We start from the raw sequence: 20,314 nt of genomic DNA on the forward strand, positions 1-20,314 counted from the left end.
TATAATTGAACACAAATAGCACTTCCTGGAACAGGTAAGCTCCAGTAACTAAGCTGAAACTTGACATGCAACATAAAATGCATGTCTGATAGCTTCTCTTTCAGGTTTGTATATACCAAGTTACATTCTGAGATAACTTCCTGAAGGTGCACTACACTGGTGGTGATAACATTCACAGGTGACTGCCATAGATGGTAGCTCACTGGCTACTTAGCATGGACTCCAACTGTGGACCGCTTGCTCTGTGAACTTACTATACACTTGATGTGGACTAAGCGTAGATTGTCTGTTGACGCCCAGCGGCATTGGTTAAATTATCATGTGGGTGAGTACCCTCAGTCTGCATGATTGGCTGCTTCCAGCTAAGGTGACAGGATGCTTGCTCATTAGCTCTCCACATAACCTGATGTTATCCAGCGAGTGACTGGTGTACATGGAAGGCTCACCAATGTAGTGCCGTTGGCTGCATTGCCTTCTTCAGTTGACTGTTGCTATCAGCCTTGCTGAGCAGCTGCAGCTGCCGATTATGTAACTAGTGACTTGGCGCTGTACAAAGTGATGCCATCTGGTGGGTGCCAGAGGACGGAACAGAAATTTTCTTCATGGATTCCACTCCAAGAGACTCAGAATGTACATAATAAAATGCATTCATCAATGCAGACAACTTAGCAACTCTGTGGGTGATTAGTATTGAGACTGTAAATACTTGTGGCCAGTATTGTAAGTTGAAACTATAGAGTGTTAAGCTGAAACTGATCTTCCCACAAGTCTGTGAAAAAATCTGCAAGTGACCAAAGTTGGATCCATGTGGAATTGTGTTTCACCACAACAGGACTGTGCTTGAATGAGTCAGTTTTCAGCCTTGGATTCAGGCATACCTTCCTCAGAAGAATTTTAAACAACTTTTTCAGAGAGAATTTTAAACAACTTTTCCAAATCACATAGCCATTGCTAAGTGATTTGTAAGGATGCATCAGTGGTTACAACTTAAGGAATATTCTGCAAAGTTGTTTCTATTAGAAATGGAATAGTTTTGTAAAAACTTTTGGAACAGAAGTGACAATGCCATTGATAGCCTTCTTGATGTTTGTTAAAAACTCCAAGTGGAAGGCAGTGCTGCAACTTTCACCAGAATTTCCCCTGGCAGCTTTGCACAGTTTCCTAGTTTATATGTTTTTTTGACTTCGTTCAGGAATGATAAACACTACAGACCAGAAAAGTTTGAGGCTTTTGAAATGTGTTGTTGTTCAAGAATGTCAACTGTTAAGTGGATAGACAGGGTGGCTGATGAACAGTTACTGAACAGAGTTGGAGAAAAAAGAGCATTATGGTACTACTCAATTAAGATAAGGGAAGTTTGATACTGTGTCTTCTGAGACGTCTTGGAATATTTATATTTAATGCTAAACTATAGTTTGAAATATTGAAACATTCCTGCAATTCAACTTAACTGTAATAGGTATAGATCTACTACCTGAAGCACCACATAGAAATTGGTGCCGGTTTGAGACTCAAACCCAGATTTCCCACTAGTCGCAAGCGGTTGCCTTACCGCTTAGGCTGTCTGAGCACACTCCCCAGACTCACCCAAACTTTCAGAATCACACACCTTTCTATTTCTTCTCATAGACAATTAAATTGTTCACATATATGAATCATATATAAAGTAGAAGTGGGCCTGTGAGTGAAATGACAGTGACAGTCTGTGGCTTCTCATTGTCATGGACATAAAAGCTTTCTCAGTATGATACCGTGTTATACAATATGGTGCAGTACCAAACTCAGAAAACTTTTATGTCGACTGACTCTGGCCTCAGATGCCTATGCAGCTATATTCGCATTGTCTTGATTCTAAAATCTGCATGTGAATCATGAGATGTGCATGTGTGGATAAATGAATTAGTTATCTATGAGAAGTAATAGATAGGTGTGTGACGTGTGGAAGTTTGGGTTATTCTAGGGAGTGTGCTTGGATAGCCTAAGTGGAAAGGCAACTGCTTGCGACAAGCAGGAAATCTGGGCTTGAGTCCCAGTCCACCAAAAATTTTCATATGTTGCTTTAGTTAGTACTGTTATACCTATTACAGTTAAGTTGAATTCAGGAATAAATTTTGATTTTTGATCATCATCAAATATAACTATATACAGCATGTCCCAGAAATCTTGTGACAAACTTCTAGGGGGTGCCATCAACATGCCCATCATAAGGACTGAGAATTGCACAACAACCTGTGGCCGCAAACATCAGTGGTAAGTGGTAGTGGAGGTCTAAGATTGGAAAGGAACCAAGAAAATGATCCATTTGAAACATTTATTGGAGATGAGTACACACAACTTGCAGCAAGAATACAGCTCTGATGTTACAACAGATGCTTGAAGTTTGCACCATCAGATGCCACTCATGCCTGACACTGATTGACCATTGAAAGCCAGACATGCCCGAACACACCAGCAGTTTCTTTTATTATAGCAGCTGCACAGACAATTCTTGTGACAAGATCCATTTCAGACTCGACTAGACCGTGGTACATGAGAGGTTTCATGGCTCCTTGCAGTAAGAAATTGAGCCTCAATAAATGTGGCCAGCAGCTTGTCCATTGCACTCAGCTATTCCATACATTAAGTGTATGTCTGCAAACTCACTGTTAGTATACCATTCCTTGCTCCTCATGTACTGGCTACCCCATCGAAGGTGTTGTCTGATTACCTCATTTCTGGGAAAGCCACCACTGTGCGTCAACTACCACAGGCAACAAGGTGTTAATTGCAGGGGTAACTGTCAACTATCATAGACTGTAACAAATGGGTAACAGGAGAGTAAATCACCAGTTTAATGCTCGACAATTACAACTCATGGTTAGCCTTATTAAAGAGAGCAACCTCCTCACAATTGGAATAAAATAAATTGCCTCATGCACACCCTCCGTACAGCACACATTTCAGAGTTTAGCATGGGCACCAGGTGTGCCACCATTGTGCAACTGAAGCAAGGGAGAAGTTCACTTTCAATAATGAGTCACAGTATATGTTAATAAAATACCGATACCAGTTCACAGATTTGTTATAAACCAAATGAGGCGATGCACTTGGTTGTTTAACAGGAGGCAAGAGGTGTAGATACTCTCATAATAATAATAATAATAATAATAATAATAATAATAATAATAATAATAATAATAATAATAATTTCTTGTGTCTCAATGACCTGCTGCAATTTTTTCAATCGAATGCCATTTCGATGACTTGCATGTTTTTGACCTCCCCCCAGTTATCCCACCAGGGAAAGGAAATGTACAGTTTAACATGGAATCTGAACCACATGTTTCTGGTGACTCCTCTCATCAATGAGAGGTGAAGGTTAGGTTAAAATGAAGACTGAAAAATCTGTGGTATGACTGAAATTCAATGGCATGACCTGTCAGCTGCCAGACAAATGCTTTGCCTTTAGACCATCAGGCCCAATAGTGCTGTCATGCAGGGGTTGTTTACACAGGGTGACATGAGGCCCCTGATACATCTGTCGTTCTCTCCCCATCAAATGATATAGGAACCTACTGTATAATCTTGTGCATCCATTTACTCACTTGCAGCACCCTGCAAGCAACTCGTACACCCAAGCAAGACAAAGTACCATCCCGATCATTACCAAACAGTGTGACAATGGTTTGAGGAACGTGGACATAAGGGCACTTGTTTTGCTTACCAGATTACGTGACCTCAGTCCTATTGAAACCTTTAGAGGTGTTATGGAGTAAGAATTGTATGCCTTGTATCCAACTTCAACAATCTGTAATCCAAGGGTAGCTGAGTGTCATGGATGAGGACAGCTCTACAATGCTGCTGTTTTCTTGTCAAAGCTATGCTACAATATGCTTCATGCACCAAAATCCAAATTTAATTTAAGATAAATGTTTCCACCATACATATGAAACTAGGAATAATAAGAGTTTCATGCTCCTTCCCACAGGTTAAACTTGTATGTTCCGAATCAACAAAACATGTATGTGGAAAATTTATAACAAATTAAAGCTAAGAAATATCTACTGCAAGAAGTTAGCAGCACTGAAGGATATGCTGTATTGTTTCGTAACACAAAAATGTTACTGTTCCAAACAGGAATTTCTAAATTATGATGTGAAAATAATACTCTTTATTTGTCCATAATAACTTTACAGTCTTGGACATCATCATTTTTTGTATGTTTACAACAGTACCATTGTACCATACATATAATAAATATATACAAGAGGTAGCACATTTTATATGATTATATGAACATTTACCACAATTGATAAAATGCAGTATACAAAACTAGAAATGTCGATGAAATAATTTTCCTTTAAACAGATTTCCATGGAGTTGCTTTATATTCTTTAGCAAGCTGTCGTAGTATTGTCTTCCAGCTTCAAGTGGACTGTGATCTCTAGCTCATTTCTTACTCAGTTTCCTATGATGATCACATCTGGTTTGTGTGTCATAATTGTGAATGTCTGTAGTCATTGCCTTTAGTTCATCATTCTCTTTTACAAATATAATATTCTTGAGGACATACAGTAACGAACTGTGGGCTAGGTGGTCTAATGGGTAGAGCACTAGATTGTGGCTCTGGAGGTCCTGCATTCAATCCTGGATAAGGGTGGGGATTTTTCCTCATTCCAGTCCCTCCAAGATGGTATCAGGACCACTCAGCCTGCTATCAAATAACTATCGGGGATCTTTCCGAGGAGCAAAAGGCAGCCAGAGTGATGTGCCCTGCCACTCTCCCCCTTCTAGCATCATGGGAAGAGAGGCTGTACTCTACCTACAGTCAGGCCAATAGACCAATCACAAGACTGCACCACAGACTTTAGCTAAACTTTTACGAATGTGGTTGTTGTTGTTGTTGTTGTTGCTGCTGCTGCTGCTGCTGCTGTTGTTAACCTATTTCTCTATACTCTTTCGGTCGTTGGAAACTGATATGCACAGCCACTGCTGTAACAGAGGGAAAAGCAAACTTCCATCCTTAGTGCAGTTCAGTGGAGCATGCTGTGTCTCTAATCATGAATGGGACAATGTGGTTTTTGTTCCCTTTCTAACCTGACAGTGTACATCTAAGGGTCGTTGTGAGCTTAGACCCTGTGCTCTTCATTGCTTTACGCCAAGAAGTTGTGACAGTGTGGGAAGCTGCACACACATGTATGAGGGACATTCCGTATTGATTTACACCCTATTTTTTCCTATCATTCATGATGCACCATTTGACTCATCATTACAGCTGCAAGAATGAAGTACTTCGGTCTAACCTTAGGGGGAGGAAAAGCACTAGAAGAGTAGTCTCTGCACAGTACAGCCCAATTTCCTAACTGCTGTCATTATGTGAGTGGACAACAGGGTGTAATTTCAAGGACAGCCATGGACGATGTGACTTATATGCAAGCACTCACAGGCAATTGGTGGCACTGTGTTCAGAGACTGTGCACTGTCATGAAAAAGAGCCCTTCTAACATGACCAGACTCTTCCCCATATAAATCAGAAAACCACAGGTTCCATCGCTGAAATGGTGCTCCAGGTACTGCCACACTCATTCCTCACTTGGCTCCTTCTGATTACCATCTATTAGGGGATATGAAGTACCCTCTACATTGACTTCATTTCACAAACTTCCAGGAACTGTGGGCAGCTGTCCTGTGGTGAGTGCAACAGACTCCAGAAAAGTGGTTTGAAGAGGGCTCACAGAAGGTGTAGGGACCAAGTCAGGAGAATATGGTAGGTGTGGCTGTACCTGGAACTAATTTCAGCAATGACAGCTGTCGTTTCCTGACCCATATGGGGATAGGCATTGTGGTGTTGCAAGAGCTCTTTTCATGACTGCATATCCTGCCACCTGTCACCAATGGATATCTGCAGTGTTTGCACAATCCTTCCCCAGAAGCTACATCATCCAGTCGTGTCCTTGATGATCAAGTCCCATGTTGCCCGATTATGAAATTACAGCAGTTGGGAAATTGTGCTGCACTGTGTAAGGATTACACGTCTAGTGTTTGTCCTGCCTCTTGTGGTTAGATCAAAGTACTACATACGTTCAACAGTAATGATAATTAAAATGCTGCACCATGAACCATGGGAAAAAATGAAGTGTAAATCAATATGGAGCAATGCTAGCTAACGACCATTGCCTACAAAGCAGAATTTGCCTGATGCTTGACAACTGACTTAGAAGACTGTGAAAACAATGAAGATTTCAGGGATGCAATCACAAAAGTGCAACAGGGAAATGAATCAGTCACACTTTGGGCTGGTCTCATGTATAGGTTTTTGACATGTCTCATAGGCGTAAAGGACAATTTCAGAACTGTGAAGTAACTGGATAGCGTTTTCCAGTGTGCTGTCCAACCCTACAGTATTTTGGTGATGGGTTTGTCTGTCACAATGATAATGTATGAGAATAATGCATCAGCCTCATGAAAACCATCTCATAGGAGACACTGGAAGGTTTCAGACAGATTATATAATGGTAAAACAGAGATATAGGAACCAGGTTTTAATTTGTAAGATGTTTCCAGGGGTTGGTGTGGACTCTGACCACAATCTAGTAGTTATGAACTGTAGATTAAAACTGAAGAAAATACAAAAAGGTGGGAATTTAAGGAGATGGGACCTGGATAAACTGAAAGAACCATAGGTTGTAAAGAGTTTCAGAGAGAGCACTAGGGAATGACTGACAACCACGAAGAATTTGACGGAGTACTGAAAGACCTAAGTCAAAACAAGGCCCCGGAAGTAGACTACATTCCATTAGACCTGCAGATAGCCCTGACAAAACTCTACCATCTGTTGAGTAAGATGTATGAGGCAGGTGAAATACCCTCAGACTTCAAGAAGAATATAATAACTGCAATCTCAAAGAAAGCAGGTGTTGACAGGTGTGCAAATCACTGAACTATCAGTTTAATAAGTCACTACAGCAAAATACTACCACAAATTCTTTACAGATGAATGCAAAAACTGGTAGAAGCCGATCTTGGGGAAGATCTGTTTGGATTACATGGAAATTTTGGAACACGAGAGGCAATACTGACCCTACAATTTACCTTAGAAGATAGATTAAGGAAAGGCAAACCTACATTTCTATCATTTGTAGACTTAGAGAAAGCTTTTGACAATGTTGACTAGAATACTCTCTTTCAAATTCTGAGGGTGGCAGGAGTCAAACACAGGGAGCAAAAGGCTATTTACAATTTGTACAGAAACCAGATGGGAGTTATGAGAGTTGAGGGGCATGAAAGGGAAGCAGTGATTGGGAAGGGAGTGAGACAGTGTTGTCACGTATCCCTGATGTTATTCAATCTATATATTGAGCAAGCAGTAAAGGAAACAAAAGAGAAATTTGGATTATGAATTAAAATCCATGGAAAAGAAGTAAAAACTTTGAAATTTGCCAATGACATTGTAATTCTTGTAGAGACAGCAAAGGACCTGGAAGTGCACGAAATGGACATTGTCTTCAAAAGAAGATATCAGATGAACATCAACAAGAACAAAGCAAGGACAATGGTATGTAGTCTAATTAAATCAGGTGATACTGAGGGAATTAGATTAGGAAATGAGACACTTAAAGTGGTAGATGAGTTTTGCTATTTGGGGAGCAAAATAAATGATGATGGTCAAAGTAGAGAGGACATAAAATGTAGACTGGCAATGGCAAGAAAAGCGTTTCTGAAGAAGAGAAATTTGTTAAATTTGAGTATAGATTTAAGTGTCAAGAAGTCTTTTCTAAAAGTATTTCAATGGAGTGTAGCCATGTATGGATGTGAAACATGGACGATAAATAGTTTAGACAGGAAGAGAATAGAAGCTTTTGAAATGTGGTGCTGTAGAAGAATGCTGAAAATTAGATGGATAGATCATGTAACTACTGAGGAGGTACTGAACAGAATTGGAGGGAAGAGGAATTTGTGGCAGAACATGACTAGAAGAAGGGATCAGTTGGTAGGACATGTTCTGAGGCATCAAGGGATCATTAATTTAGTACTGGACAGCAGCATGGAGGGTAAAAATTGTAGAGGGAGACCAAGAGATGAATACACTAAGCAGATTCAAAGGATGTAGGGTGCAGTAGTTACTCGGAGATGAAGAAGCTTGCACAGGATAGAGTAGCATGATGAGCTGCATCATCAAACCAGCCTCTGTACTGAAGATGACAACAACAACAACAGCAAGAGGAGGAGGAGGAGGAGGCAGAAATAAACTAAATGGAATAACCTGTAGCAGCTGATGACATAACCCCTGGTTGTATGTGCGTAGGATCAGCCGAAACCTGCTGTGTATCATCACAGACACTCTAAACTGAAGATTGCCACTGAGGAGTGGGACATGCTTAAACTGCAACATCTTGAACACATTGTAGACAGTATGCTGAGGAGAGTCCAAGTATGTTAGACTCTACAGGATGGAGCAACATGGTTTTATTACTACCAGCCACAGATTTTGGTTTCACATATGTACAAAGTTGTGCACTTTTGTACAGTCTGCCTTACTTTTGGTTATTGATTTGCTTTTATTTCACAGTAAAACTATTTCTTTTAGTTCCATAAGGCTTATTTTGTCACTCCCTACTCTCACTGATTTGAAGCCCACACACTGAGTATGCATGGAAGAAAGAATTTGAAACAGATTGGCCACTTTTTATTTTATCAGAGATGTTGCAAATGATGGAACAGTTTATGTTCAATTATCTGACCTACTGTTGTTACCAGTTCTCTTTCTGTTTGTTATGAGTCAGCTCACTACTTGTCCGTCTACAAACTGAATTGTGCTTCTCACTCTATATGGCAGTACATACTGTTGGAGAAGGTGCCTTGGAAAAAAAGTTGTCTTATGGCTTCCTACTGTACATCCCTTTAAGCTTGTTAAAGGAAGGAAAAACTACTGTCTACCAAGTGTTCTAACACATTTCTACAGGAAAATGGATTGTTTTGTGAAAATAATTGTAATATCACATGTACCTGGCTGCAATGTAACGCAGTCAGTTTAGTTTCTTGGTTCTGAAGTAGCATTATTCTGTATTATTTTGCAGGTCATTTCTTTTGCTATCAAGTAGATACTCACTTGAAGATAATATGTCACTGCTGTCACATCATTTTCATGTATCAAAAATGAAAAACGAAAGATTATTCTCTGCCTTGTCTGGTAGCTATGGTATTGAGGACACAAACTGAGAAACACACTTGCATTTTGTAACTGTCTGAGGAAAAGTACAAAAGAACTGTAACATCTACAATGCCTACATTATTTCAGCTAGTGCTTTTCAAATGCTATAATATGTCAGAGTATTAATAGAGGCCAGCTCAGCAGCTGTAAACTAAAAATGTGTGAAGGAGGAGAATATTTTTATATTAGATGATTCAATTGCATTTACAGTAACCAAGACCTTTCCACCACTGTAACTGGTTTAAAATCAGTTTAATACAAAAGCTCCTTTGCAAGAACTGTCTTTTAGAGCTCACTAGTGCCACAGTTTACATAGTAATGAAAAGTTGCATGGAGAGTTGCTGTCAGCAATGTTCAGTCATTATTGCTCAGTCATTATTGCTCACTCTAAAGTGGATTTTAGAGACTTGTTATAATGATCTAAATTACTCACTCTCTAGTAACTAACTCCACTTGTCACTCTGTATTGAACAAGGATTGGATTTCAGACAAAAACAGTTAGTAGTAATTCAGATTATCTCACTCAACTTGGTTCCTATTCTGAAATCAAAGTCCCATATTGTTCACTACAAAAATTTAACAATGGTTTAGTATTTCTGAGGCAGAGATCAGAGATGCATGGAGACTGCTTCTCTTAAGTAACCAGACTCATTCACTTGTAGTGAAAAGGCAGATTTTGTTCTCCCTACCCAAAACAGCTAGTGCTTACTTGTCTCTAGTAATCATACCCATTCTCATTATTACAATTGATTATTGCCTTCCCCTTTGGATCTTGAGTGAACTTAATTTTTTTGTTGAAAGTGGATTTGTCATGAGTGAAGCCCAGTAAAAGTATCACACACTTGGCTGCACTGAGTCCATGGTGAGATAGGGATCCACCAACAACACAGGTGCAGAGGGTGTGCAGAAACAGAATGAGAAAAAGACGATGTAAGGATTAACCAGGATATGTACATGACTTCTGCTGCCCCTTGTGTTCCTGGCTTGAGATTGTAAATGCACACTGTTGCCACAGTGTCAGTTTTTCCAAGTAGAAGAAAGAAATGACCACTACCAAACAAGTGTCTCTCAAGTTAGGTGTCAATAGTGTGCTTGTTTCATACAGCTGCTGCTTATACAGCTAGCTGTGTTCAACATGGAGTTTCTGCTGATACTTCACTATGGTATTGTGGGATCTCGGAGACTGGCAAGCGGGGGTTGAAGTACAAATGCTAGTTGACTGAGGGTTTCTGATTTTTCTGGTAAGTGAGGGCTGGAGTGAAACTGTTGAAGCCAGAGTGCTTCAAAGTATTTGATGGAATAGTAAGTTAAATGGGAAACAGATCATACAGATAACCCACCATTTTATCTTACTTTAATGGAAATTCTACAGAGCCTGTTTAAGGTTCAAGTGACACAAACTACTGCGTGAGATGCTAAGCTAAGAGGGGCAGTTCTAACATTTCTGTGCAGGATATATAACAATTAGAAGCAGTAGGATATATCACAATTAGGGTGCCCAATGGCAAGAATTTCTGTCACAATTATGCATAATAGTTAGTAGTGAAAACTGACAAGGGTGAAAGTGTATGAGAGAAAAGGGGAGGGAGTGGGGTCATCAAATGATAAGTCAGCTTGTGTGTAAAAATGTTCTTGAACAAGCTGTGGATGTATAGAACATATTTTGAAAATTATATACCAGTTTTGGTGCCAAATGTAGCAGAAATATCGACACATCTGAGCTGGTTAACAAAATAGTGGTTTCAAATTCCATTAGGAAGCACTGACAGTCTCTCTCTCTCTCTCTCTCTCTCTCTCTCTCTCTCTCTCTCTCTCTCTCTCTCTCTCTCACACACACACACACACACACACACACACACACACACACACACGCACGACTGCAGTCTCAGGCAGCTGAAACCACACTGTGAGCAGCAGCACCAGTGCGTAATGGGAGTGGCCACTGGGTGGGGGTAAGGAGGAGGCTGGGGTTGGGAGGGGGAGGGTTAGTTTGGTGGGGGTGGCGGACAGTGAAGTGAAGCAGGTTAAACGGAGGGCAGGGGTGAGATGGGGGGGAGGGAGGGGGGGGGGGGGGGGGAAGGGGCGGAAAAGGAGAGAAGTAAAAAGACTGAGTGTGATGGTGGAATGATGGCTGGGTAGTACTGGAATGGGAACAGGGAAAGGGTTGGATGGGTGAGGACAGTGACTAATTCACAGTGTGGTTTCCATTGCTGCAGGTGTGTGTGTGTGTGTGTGTGTGTGTGTGTGTGTGTGTGTGTGTGTGGTGACGAAGGCCTTAATGGCTGAAAGATTTATTTTAGTCTTTTTGTGCCTCTCTGCGACTCAGCATCTCCGATATATGGTGAGTATCAACTTTCCTTTTCATAATAATGTAACTCTGAGAATGAAAATAATCAATTTTTGACATTATAATGTAATTGGATAGATAAAAATTACTCACCAAGCAGCGTCAGGAGAACACACATTAAAAAAAGGTTTAATGTATGCAAGCTTTCAGAACCAGTGGCTCCTTCTTCTGGCAGAAGGGTTGAAGGGAAAGGAAGAGGGGTAAATTTAAAGACTGGTGATGTTTAGGAAAAGGGGTAGAGTTCAGAAAAGTCACCCAGAACCCCAGGTCAGGGCAGACTTACCAGATGGGATGGGGATCCCATCATACTAATAATACAATAACTGCCATAAAAAATAAGACAATTTTGGTTTTACTTTCAATTTTTCTTAGAAAGTTTATACAATTTGTAACTTATTTACTACTGTGGTATATCTACTCACCAAGTGGCTGCAGGAGAACACACATATAAAAACAGGTTTTATGTTTGCAAGCTTTCAGAGCCAGTGGCTCCTTCTTTCAGCAGAAGGGTTGAAGGGGAAGGAGGAGGGGTGTCAGAAAAGGACTGGAGAGGTTTAGGAGGAGGAGGAGTATAGTATAGAAAAGCCACCCATCCCATCCAGTAAGTCTCCCCTGACATGGGGTTCAGGGTGAAATTTTTTAACTCTACCCTGTTTCCTAAATCTCTCCAGTACTTTTACTTCTCTTCCTTCCCCTTCAACCATTTTGTCAGGAGAAAGAGCCACTGGCTCCAAAAGCTCTTTTTATAACTGTATTCTCCTGCCACCACTTGGTAAGCAAATTTTTTTAGCTGTCCCAAATACATTAAAATAGCTTTGAGGATATGTATGAAAATTCTAGTGACTGCAGCATCTTGTAACACAGTTTCAGGATATTAAAGGTGATAAACTCCTTAAGGTTGAGTACTGATGAAGCAGACTGTCAGATTCAGCTGTCTTGTCAATAGAATATGACAGCTGCTGAATTTGACTTCAGTGACATAATCAATGAGTTTGTGTTGCTCAAAGCAAGGAAATGGAAAGTACGATTATAAAAGAAAAAAACACAGTTCTTGTACAGAAATGTTTTCTCAGTCCTTAATTTCAGCACTTTTTCTTTTGTTTCCAATTAATAATTTGTGCACATTAATAATTTATGAGAAGCAAATAAAACATGTTCATTATTGTACATCATATTGATAATACAATAGCTGCTGTAAAAAAACTAAGACAGTTTCTGTTTTACTTTCAAATTTTTTAGCAAGTTTATAGAATTTGTTGCGTGTAACATTTTTCATCTATATAGCTCAGTTAAGTCACATTTTCAGTAACATTTCACTTTTATTAAATCTACTTTAAAAATTAAAAAATTTCATAAACCTCTGTAGAAAAAAATGCAGGAAGGTAGTTTAAGAATAGCTTTTACCAAAATTTCTCATTCAGTATTGTAAATCTTTAAAAAAATAAACCTAATGAAAACATTTTATATGTAAAATTGCACATTCCTGCCAAATTTGGCCTTTCTACCTTTCTTTCCTGCTGCCCTTAAAAACTGAAAAATGCAACAACTACAAAAATATTTACATCAATTTATCGAAAATTTACCAAATGTTATCACTACTCATGTATTATGATGCAGTGATGGTAAAGTTATTATTGCTTTAGAATAATTGACCCATAAAAGTGACATCACACAAGCATGTTGGGAGAGGGTGGAATGAGTAAGTACTTGTCCTTGCAGTCAAAACCATTCAGCAATGTGGACCAAATACAGAGAATTTTACTGTATCACAGAGTGACTTGGGGAAAGCTATACTTGCCTTCCCAGAACATGTTCTCAGATAAGCAGAACTCTCTGAAGCAGGTTGTCATAAATACATCTAAATCACATTCCATAACTCAGTATTTTGTATTAAGCTGCAACAAATGCTCCAGTACCTATAGTACTTTAATAAGATAATTATAAATTTTGGCAAGTCTTGTGCTGTAAATTAAATGACTTTATTTGTTATTGATTGAGCAATAAAATTTTTATTGTGGTTTGGCACCATCATCAGAATGAAAGAAGTGACCCCAACTAGATAGCTGCATAGTTAAATTGCTCGTTATTGTACATAGCAATATATTAAAGAGCAGTTCTTAGAGAAACCAGAAAAATTTGGAATATTAGCATTGGTTTTTTTTTTTTTTTTCTTATGTGTCGTCTTATTGTTTCCTATATAGGCCAGTGATTGCAGTGATGACAGTGTGTTTGACTTTCCACCACTTATTCAAGTCATGAGACTAAATGTTGAAGGTGGTCCTGTGTACAGAGGTGGCCTTAGTGGCAGAGCTGCAGCAGCATATTATAGAGAAAAAGAAGTGATTATTGCCATAAAGGTTTGTCAAATATTTACAGCTTTTAAAATCTTGCACTATAATCTATCTTTGTGGTGATTGCTATATTTATACATGCAGATACTTTATTGGATGATATATCTAAAATATGTTGTTAAACAAGTTGCATCATTGATGCAGTATGTTGTATGGAAGAATTATCATCAAACAAAGTTGATAATGTGCTGTTTCAGGTACTGAATATAGTGAATATGTACTGTGAAAGTGTATTAAAATGTGTATTCTTAGCTAACAAGACAAAATTCAAAAGTAATGATTAAGTTTATATATCCATTGCCTATTTTATGTCAGGAATGAAAGTTATGCAGAATATCCATATGCATCTGTCATGCACACTTATTATAATTCATAATGATCATTCCATGTCAAATAGCCTATGGTTCCAAGTGCAACTATATCCAGTTTTGATGAAATTTATACAGAATGTATCTAAGGGATCTGCATGAACTCTGCCAAGTCTTGCCTCAGCCTGTAGCTTACTGTAGGTAGTAGAGCTATTTTCAAAAGGGCTGCTCTCTTGAAAACTAGAAATGCTTGGAAAAATTTCTCAAGTTTAACAGTCCATTGCTTCTGAACTGATAGAGGTAGGATTCTGCAATTTTCCATCATGATACAATGTTTTGTGAAAAATTTTTCATGAGAGATTTTTCATGTAATTTAATTTAATAAAAGTTAATAGTCACTGGAAACATAAAAATTTGTTATTTCATGGTCTGGTTGCCCACTTAACATACCAAATTTTGTCAGTATATTACGCCATGTATATCAACATACACACTTCTGATTTTATAATTCTTAACACCTGAAAATAGTGCATTCAAGTCTGTCAGAAACACCTATTCTTGTATTTGTGCCATCTCAGATAAAGTGCAGAAATTTGGCTTGGATTTGGAAGAAAAAAAAATTGATGATATTAATTCTTGCACTGATCCATGGTGGTTGCACATCTACATCTACCTGATTACTCTACAACTCACAATTAAGTGTCTGGCAGAGAGTTCATCAAACCACCTTCAAGCTATTCCTCTTCTGTTTCACTCTCAAACAGCATGCGGGAGAAACAAACTCTTAAATCTTTCCATGCAAGCTGTGATTTCTTGTATTTTATTCTGAAGATCAGTTCTCCCTGTATAGGAGGGCACAACCAAGTATTTTCATATTTGAGGAGAAAGCTGTTGATTGAAATTTCATGAGGAAATTTTGCTGCAAGTATAAATTCCTTTTTTTAAAATAAAGATTGCCATCCCAATTTGCATATTATATCCCAATTTTATAATAATGCAAAATGAGCTGCCATTCTTCAAAGTTTTTTGATGTCCTCCATCAATACTATCTGATGCAGATCCCACATCATGCAGCAGTACTCCAGAAGAGGACAATCTAGCTTTGTGTGGCAGTCTCTTTAGTAAACATCTTGCATTTTCTAAGTTTTCTTTTCTGTCAGTAAATCTCAGTCTTTGGTTTGCTTTCACCACAGTATTATTTGTGTGATAAATCCATTTTAAATTATTCGTAATTGTAACCCCTAAGAATTAGTTGAATTCAAAGCCTTTAAATTTGTGTGTGTCATTGTGTAATCAAAATTTAGCACAGTCCTTTTAGTACTCATGTTGATGGCTTCACAATTCTCATTATTTAGAGTTAGTTGCCACTTTTTGCATCATACAGAATCTTATCTAAATCATTTTGCAATTGATTTTGATCATCTGACAGGAAATCACAAAACCAGTAGCCCAACTGAGACTACACTCTGATGCACACAGTTTGGTTAGAATTTTAATGAAGAATAAAAACAGTCAACCAGTTGTATACATTTTATTGCATTGACCTGGTTTCAGTACTAAGAAAGAGTATTTTCATCAGAATAATTTACAGTTATCTATAAAACAGCAGATTAAGTAATTGTAAAAATGTTATTTACAGTAGACATGAAAAGAAATAGGCTAAGCTTAAATGTGTTTTATCCCTGAAAGAAGTGTTTGGTACAAATAGATTTCAAAAGTCAGATCACAAAATTTTAATATGATTTTGAATAAGATTGCAGGGTTCACAGGAGAGCTTCTGTGAAGTTTGAAAGGTAGGAGACGAGGTACTAGCAGATGTAAAGCTCTGAGGATGGGGCATGAGTTGTGCTTGGGTAGCTCAGTTGGTAGAGCACTTTCCCATGAAAGGCAAAGGTCCCGAGTTCAAGTCTCAATACGGCACACAGTTTTAACTTGCCAGGAAGTTTCATATCAATGCACACACTGCTGCAGAGTGAAAATCTCATTCTGGAACACTGAAATAGATTTTACACAGGAAGAAACATTCCTTTTGGAAGAAGTGTTAAAGTATGATGTAATGCCAAATGTGTCAGACCAAAATGTGGTTCAAAATATGATTGAAAATCTTAAGATTGGTCTTGATGGTGTTAAAATGGGAAATTCTCATGAAATAAGGGTGGCCTGTGATGTATATTACAACATTTTCAACAAAGATTTAGTTACCAGTCAATTCCTTTAATAATGATACAGAATTAATTAAAAACTTTAATGCTAAACTGGAAAAAAATGAAACCCTCATAACAAAATCAGGCAAGGGTAATGCTTTAATTGTTGCCACTAAGCATAGATATGTAACAAAAACTTTAAAAAGTTTTTTGAGAAAAACAGTGGTTCAGAACTGAGTGCAGACCTGCCCCTGCTTTGCATAAAGGCATTAGATCAGCTATTGGTGATGCCAGGAACTTGCTCAAACCATACCATAAAAAAAGAAACAGCTAATTAATGTGAATCCAGAGACTCCAAAATTGCTCTAACAGTTCAGAGTGCACAAAATAAAATACTCTGTTCTGTCCAATCGTGAAAAGAATGAACAGCATGTATCATGATTTTGCAAAACTTCTTTACAACAAATTTAAAAAAGTCGTTTGTTTTTTCAAAATAATTACTGGATCACTAACAATCATAATCAAGTAACTAAAATTAAGGAGTTAGAATGCAGTGAAGATACAAAATTATTTTCTTTTGATATTACCAACTTATGTACCAATGTCTCAGTTCAATCAATCATCAGTGTCATAGAAAATAACATATGTGCTTTAGAAAAGGAATTACTGAGGAACAAATTACTGATCGTATTCATTTGCTCAAAATAGTAATGAAATACACTACTTTAAATTCACTGGGAAAATGTACTGACAACCTGACAGCCTTGCAGTGACAGACATTCTAGCAGACATCTTCATTAATTCACTGGAGGAAAAGTTTTTTCCGAAATTATTCAGCTGCAGATCTAGGTATTCAATGATATTTAGGTATGTAGGTGATATTCTGACCATTTACGGTGGACCTAATAGACAATAGAGGAACTGATTGTTTGTTTAAGATTTTTAATGAACATAGTGAAAAAAATTAACTTCACCTGTGAACTAGAAACTGAGTCATCAACTTAATTATTTAGATCTTACTCAAGTTATAATTAATGATAAGATCTCTTTTGCTGTTCTGAAAAGAATTAGTACAAACCAGATTTTACCCTCCCAGGTCTTCACATCCCCAATCTCATAAAAAGCCATTTTCCTTTCATATGTTTGCTGGGTTATTTCAACACATTCATTACCTGAAAAACTTGAATCTGAAATGAGTGTAATAAAAACTATAGTAGCTAATAATGGTTGTGAACCTTCCTTAGTTGATAATATTTTCAAAGCAAAAACTATCAACAGAGTCACTTGTTTAAGCAACATCGCTAATAATAACAGCAACAAAACCAAAAAATATTCTCATTACCATACTTACAGGCTATTTCCTGCAGAATTCATCATCTGCTATAAAAGAATATATGGATGTTGCATTTTCTATCAATTACAGGCCACAAAGCAAAGGAAGTCAATGACGTTACTACCTCTGTAAAGAAAATTAATGTTGTAGGCTCGCTATTCTTGAGGAACTGGAAATTTTTGAAGCATACGTCTGTTAATGATGGTCTAATCAGCAGCTACATTTGCGAAATAAAAATTTGTTTTTAGCTTTAAACTGTCATTCAGAACTATTTGACATACTGTCATTCTTTGGCTGAAGATCTTTACACACAATTCTCAAACATCATTTACCTCCCCTTTTAATTGTTTTTATTTTTTCCATAGCTGTTTATTCCTACTATGTTAATCCTGTTCATTTTAAGCACTTTAATGCTATCTGCACAGGACAGATGGTGTGTACAACTGCTACTTCATTTTAAAGCATTTTCTTTTATATTTCATTTATTACCTGTCTTTATACTTCTGTTATTAAGCTTGGTCTCTTGTTATAATTATTTTCATTTATTATATTGTTTCCTTCATTTGTGCTGCTCTACACTATTCACACTCCATAGGTGGCACACACTGCTCTGTTTCCATGTAGAGACCTAATCAGCTGACGAACCTTTTGGTATGATGTCAGTCCTAATGCCATGCTGTACTTGTGGTTTTAGTGTTAGCTTCACAAAATAACTTTTATTTATTTGACTTGAGCACTTGAGCTCATATGTTTTTAATATGTTTCCATGCAATATGAATCTGTGTAAGTAATACTTTTTCTGTTTTTAATACTTCTAGTGCTACTTAAGGTTTTTAATGTGGTTGTTGTTCTCGTATGTGGATTAAGAAAACGTTATAGGTAACTGTAAATTATTCTTATGACATATCCTTAGTTGATATCAAAATGAGGTCAATGCAATAAAATTTGTGCAACCAATTGGCTGTTTTTATCCTTCATTAAAACTTAAATGTGGCTGCTGAAGATCAGCCGCCCTCAAGACTCAGTTTCTTGTGAGAAACAGTGTGAAGCCTTCTGAAAATCTAAAAATCTGGAACCAATTTGATATCCCCTGTCAATAGCACTCATTATTTCATAAGAATAAAGAGCTAGTTGTGTTTCACAAGAACAATATTTTCTGAATTTTTGTCAGCTGTTTGTTAATAATCTGCTTTCTTTGAGGTTATTCATAATATTCAAACACAATACATGTTTCAAAATCCTACTTTAAATCAGCATTGGTGATATGGGTCTTTAATTCAGAAAATTACTCATACTTCCTTTCCTGAGTATTGGTGTGACCTGTGCAACTTTCCAGTCTTTAGGTAAGGATCTTTCAAGTAGTGAGTTGTTGTATTTGATTACTAAGTATGGAGCAATAGTATCAGGATACTCTGAAAGGAACCTATGTGGTAAGAAGTCTTGTCTGGAGGCCTTGCCTTTATTAAGTGATTTAAGCTGCTTTGCAACACCGAGGATATCTACATCTAAGTTACTCATGTTGGCAGTTGTTCTTGGTTCAAATTCTAAAATATTTCCTTTGCCTTCTTTGGTAAAGGAATTTCAGAGAACTGTGTTTAGTAATTCTGCTTCAGTGACCCTGCCATCAATAACAGTACCATTGCTGTCCTGCAGTCAAGGTATCGTGGCATCGTGCACTAGTGTACTTTACATATGACCAGGATCTCTTTGAGTTTTCTTCCAGATTTTAAGATGGAGTTTCATTGTGGAAACTATTAAGGAGATCATGCAAAACTTCAAGCTCTGTAAAACTTCACCAATCTTGGGGATTTTGCATCCTTTTAAATTTGACATGCTCTTTTTGTTTTTCTTCTATAACAGTGTTCTGACCTGTTTCGTGTACTTTGGGCAATCAGTACCATCTCTTATTAATTTATTTGGGATATATCTCTCAATTGCCATCAATACTATTTCTTTGAATTAGAACCACATCTGGTCTGTGCTTATATAGTCAGTTTGGAAGGAGTGAAGACTGTCTCTTAGGAAGGCATCACATGAATTTTTATCTGCTTTTTTTAAATAGATACATTTTCTGTTTATCTTTGGTGGATTTGGATGTTATGATATTCAATCTTGCTACAGTGACATTGTGGTCACTAATTCCAGTACCCATTATGATGCTCCTTATTTGCTCAGGATTATTTGTTGCTAAGAGGTCAAGTATGTTTTTGCAACAATTTACACTTCGAATGGGTTCCTGAACTAATTGTTCAAAATAATTTTCTGAGAAAGCATGAAGTATGATTTTGCATGATGTTTTATGCCTACCACCAGCTTTAAACATGTATTTTCACCAACATATCAAGAGTACATAACTGGGATACCTATTTGAAATGAGATTCAAGGTGTCTTTGAACTGCTCAGCAAATGTATCATCTGAGTCGGGGGAGGGGATTAGTAAAAAGGTGGTGGTGGTGGTGTGTTGGGGCTTATGGGCGCTCAACATCGAGGTCATCAGTGCCCTGACACACATTAAAAGGAACGAATGTGGACAGACCTAATAAAACTGAAACACACTCAAAGAAAGAAGGAAAATGCTACATAAGAAAGTAAAACCTAAGGAAAGGGGAAACATAGCAACAAGAATGTCACAGGAAATTGT

The 20,314-nt window shown here is 37.7% G+C and overlaps 1 protein-coding gene across 2 annotated transcripts in view; it reads left to right on the plus strand.

Annotated features, from left to right (window-relative positions):
- Window positions 1–20,314, plus strand: part of LOC124802885 — a 226,553-nt gene that overhangs the window by 52,205 nt on the left and 154,034 nt on the right. For both annotated transcript variants that reach the window (XM_047263933.1, XM_047263934.1), the window contains exon 2: window positions 13,739–13,894. In XM_047263933.1, the coding sequence (XP_047119889.1) occupies window positions 13,739–13,894 (156 nt within the window). The remainder of the gene's footprint in view (window positions 1–13,738; window positions 13,895–20,314) is intronic.

This window comes from Schistocerca piceifrons, chromosome 6 (assembly GCF_021461385.2).
Source record: "Schistocerca piceifrons isolate TAMUIC-IGC-003096 chromosome 6, iqSchPice1.1, whole genome shotgun sequence".
Lineage (NCBI taxonomy): Eukaryota > Metazoa > Arthropoda > Insecta > Orthoptera > Acrididae > Schistocerca > Schistocerca piceifrons.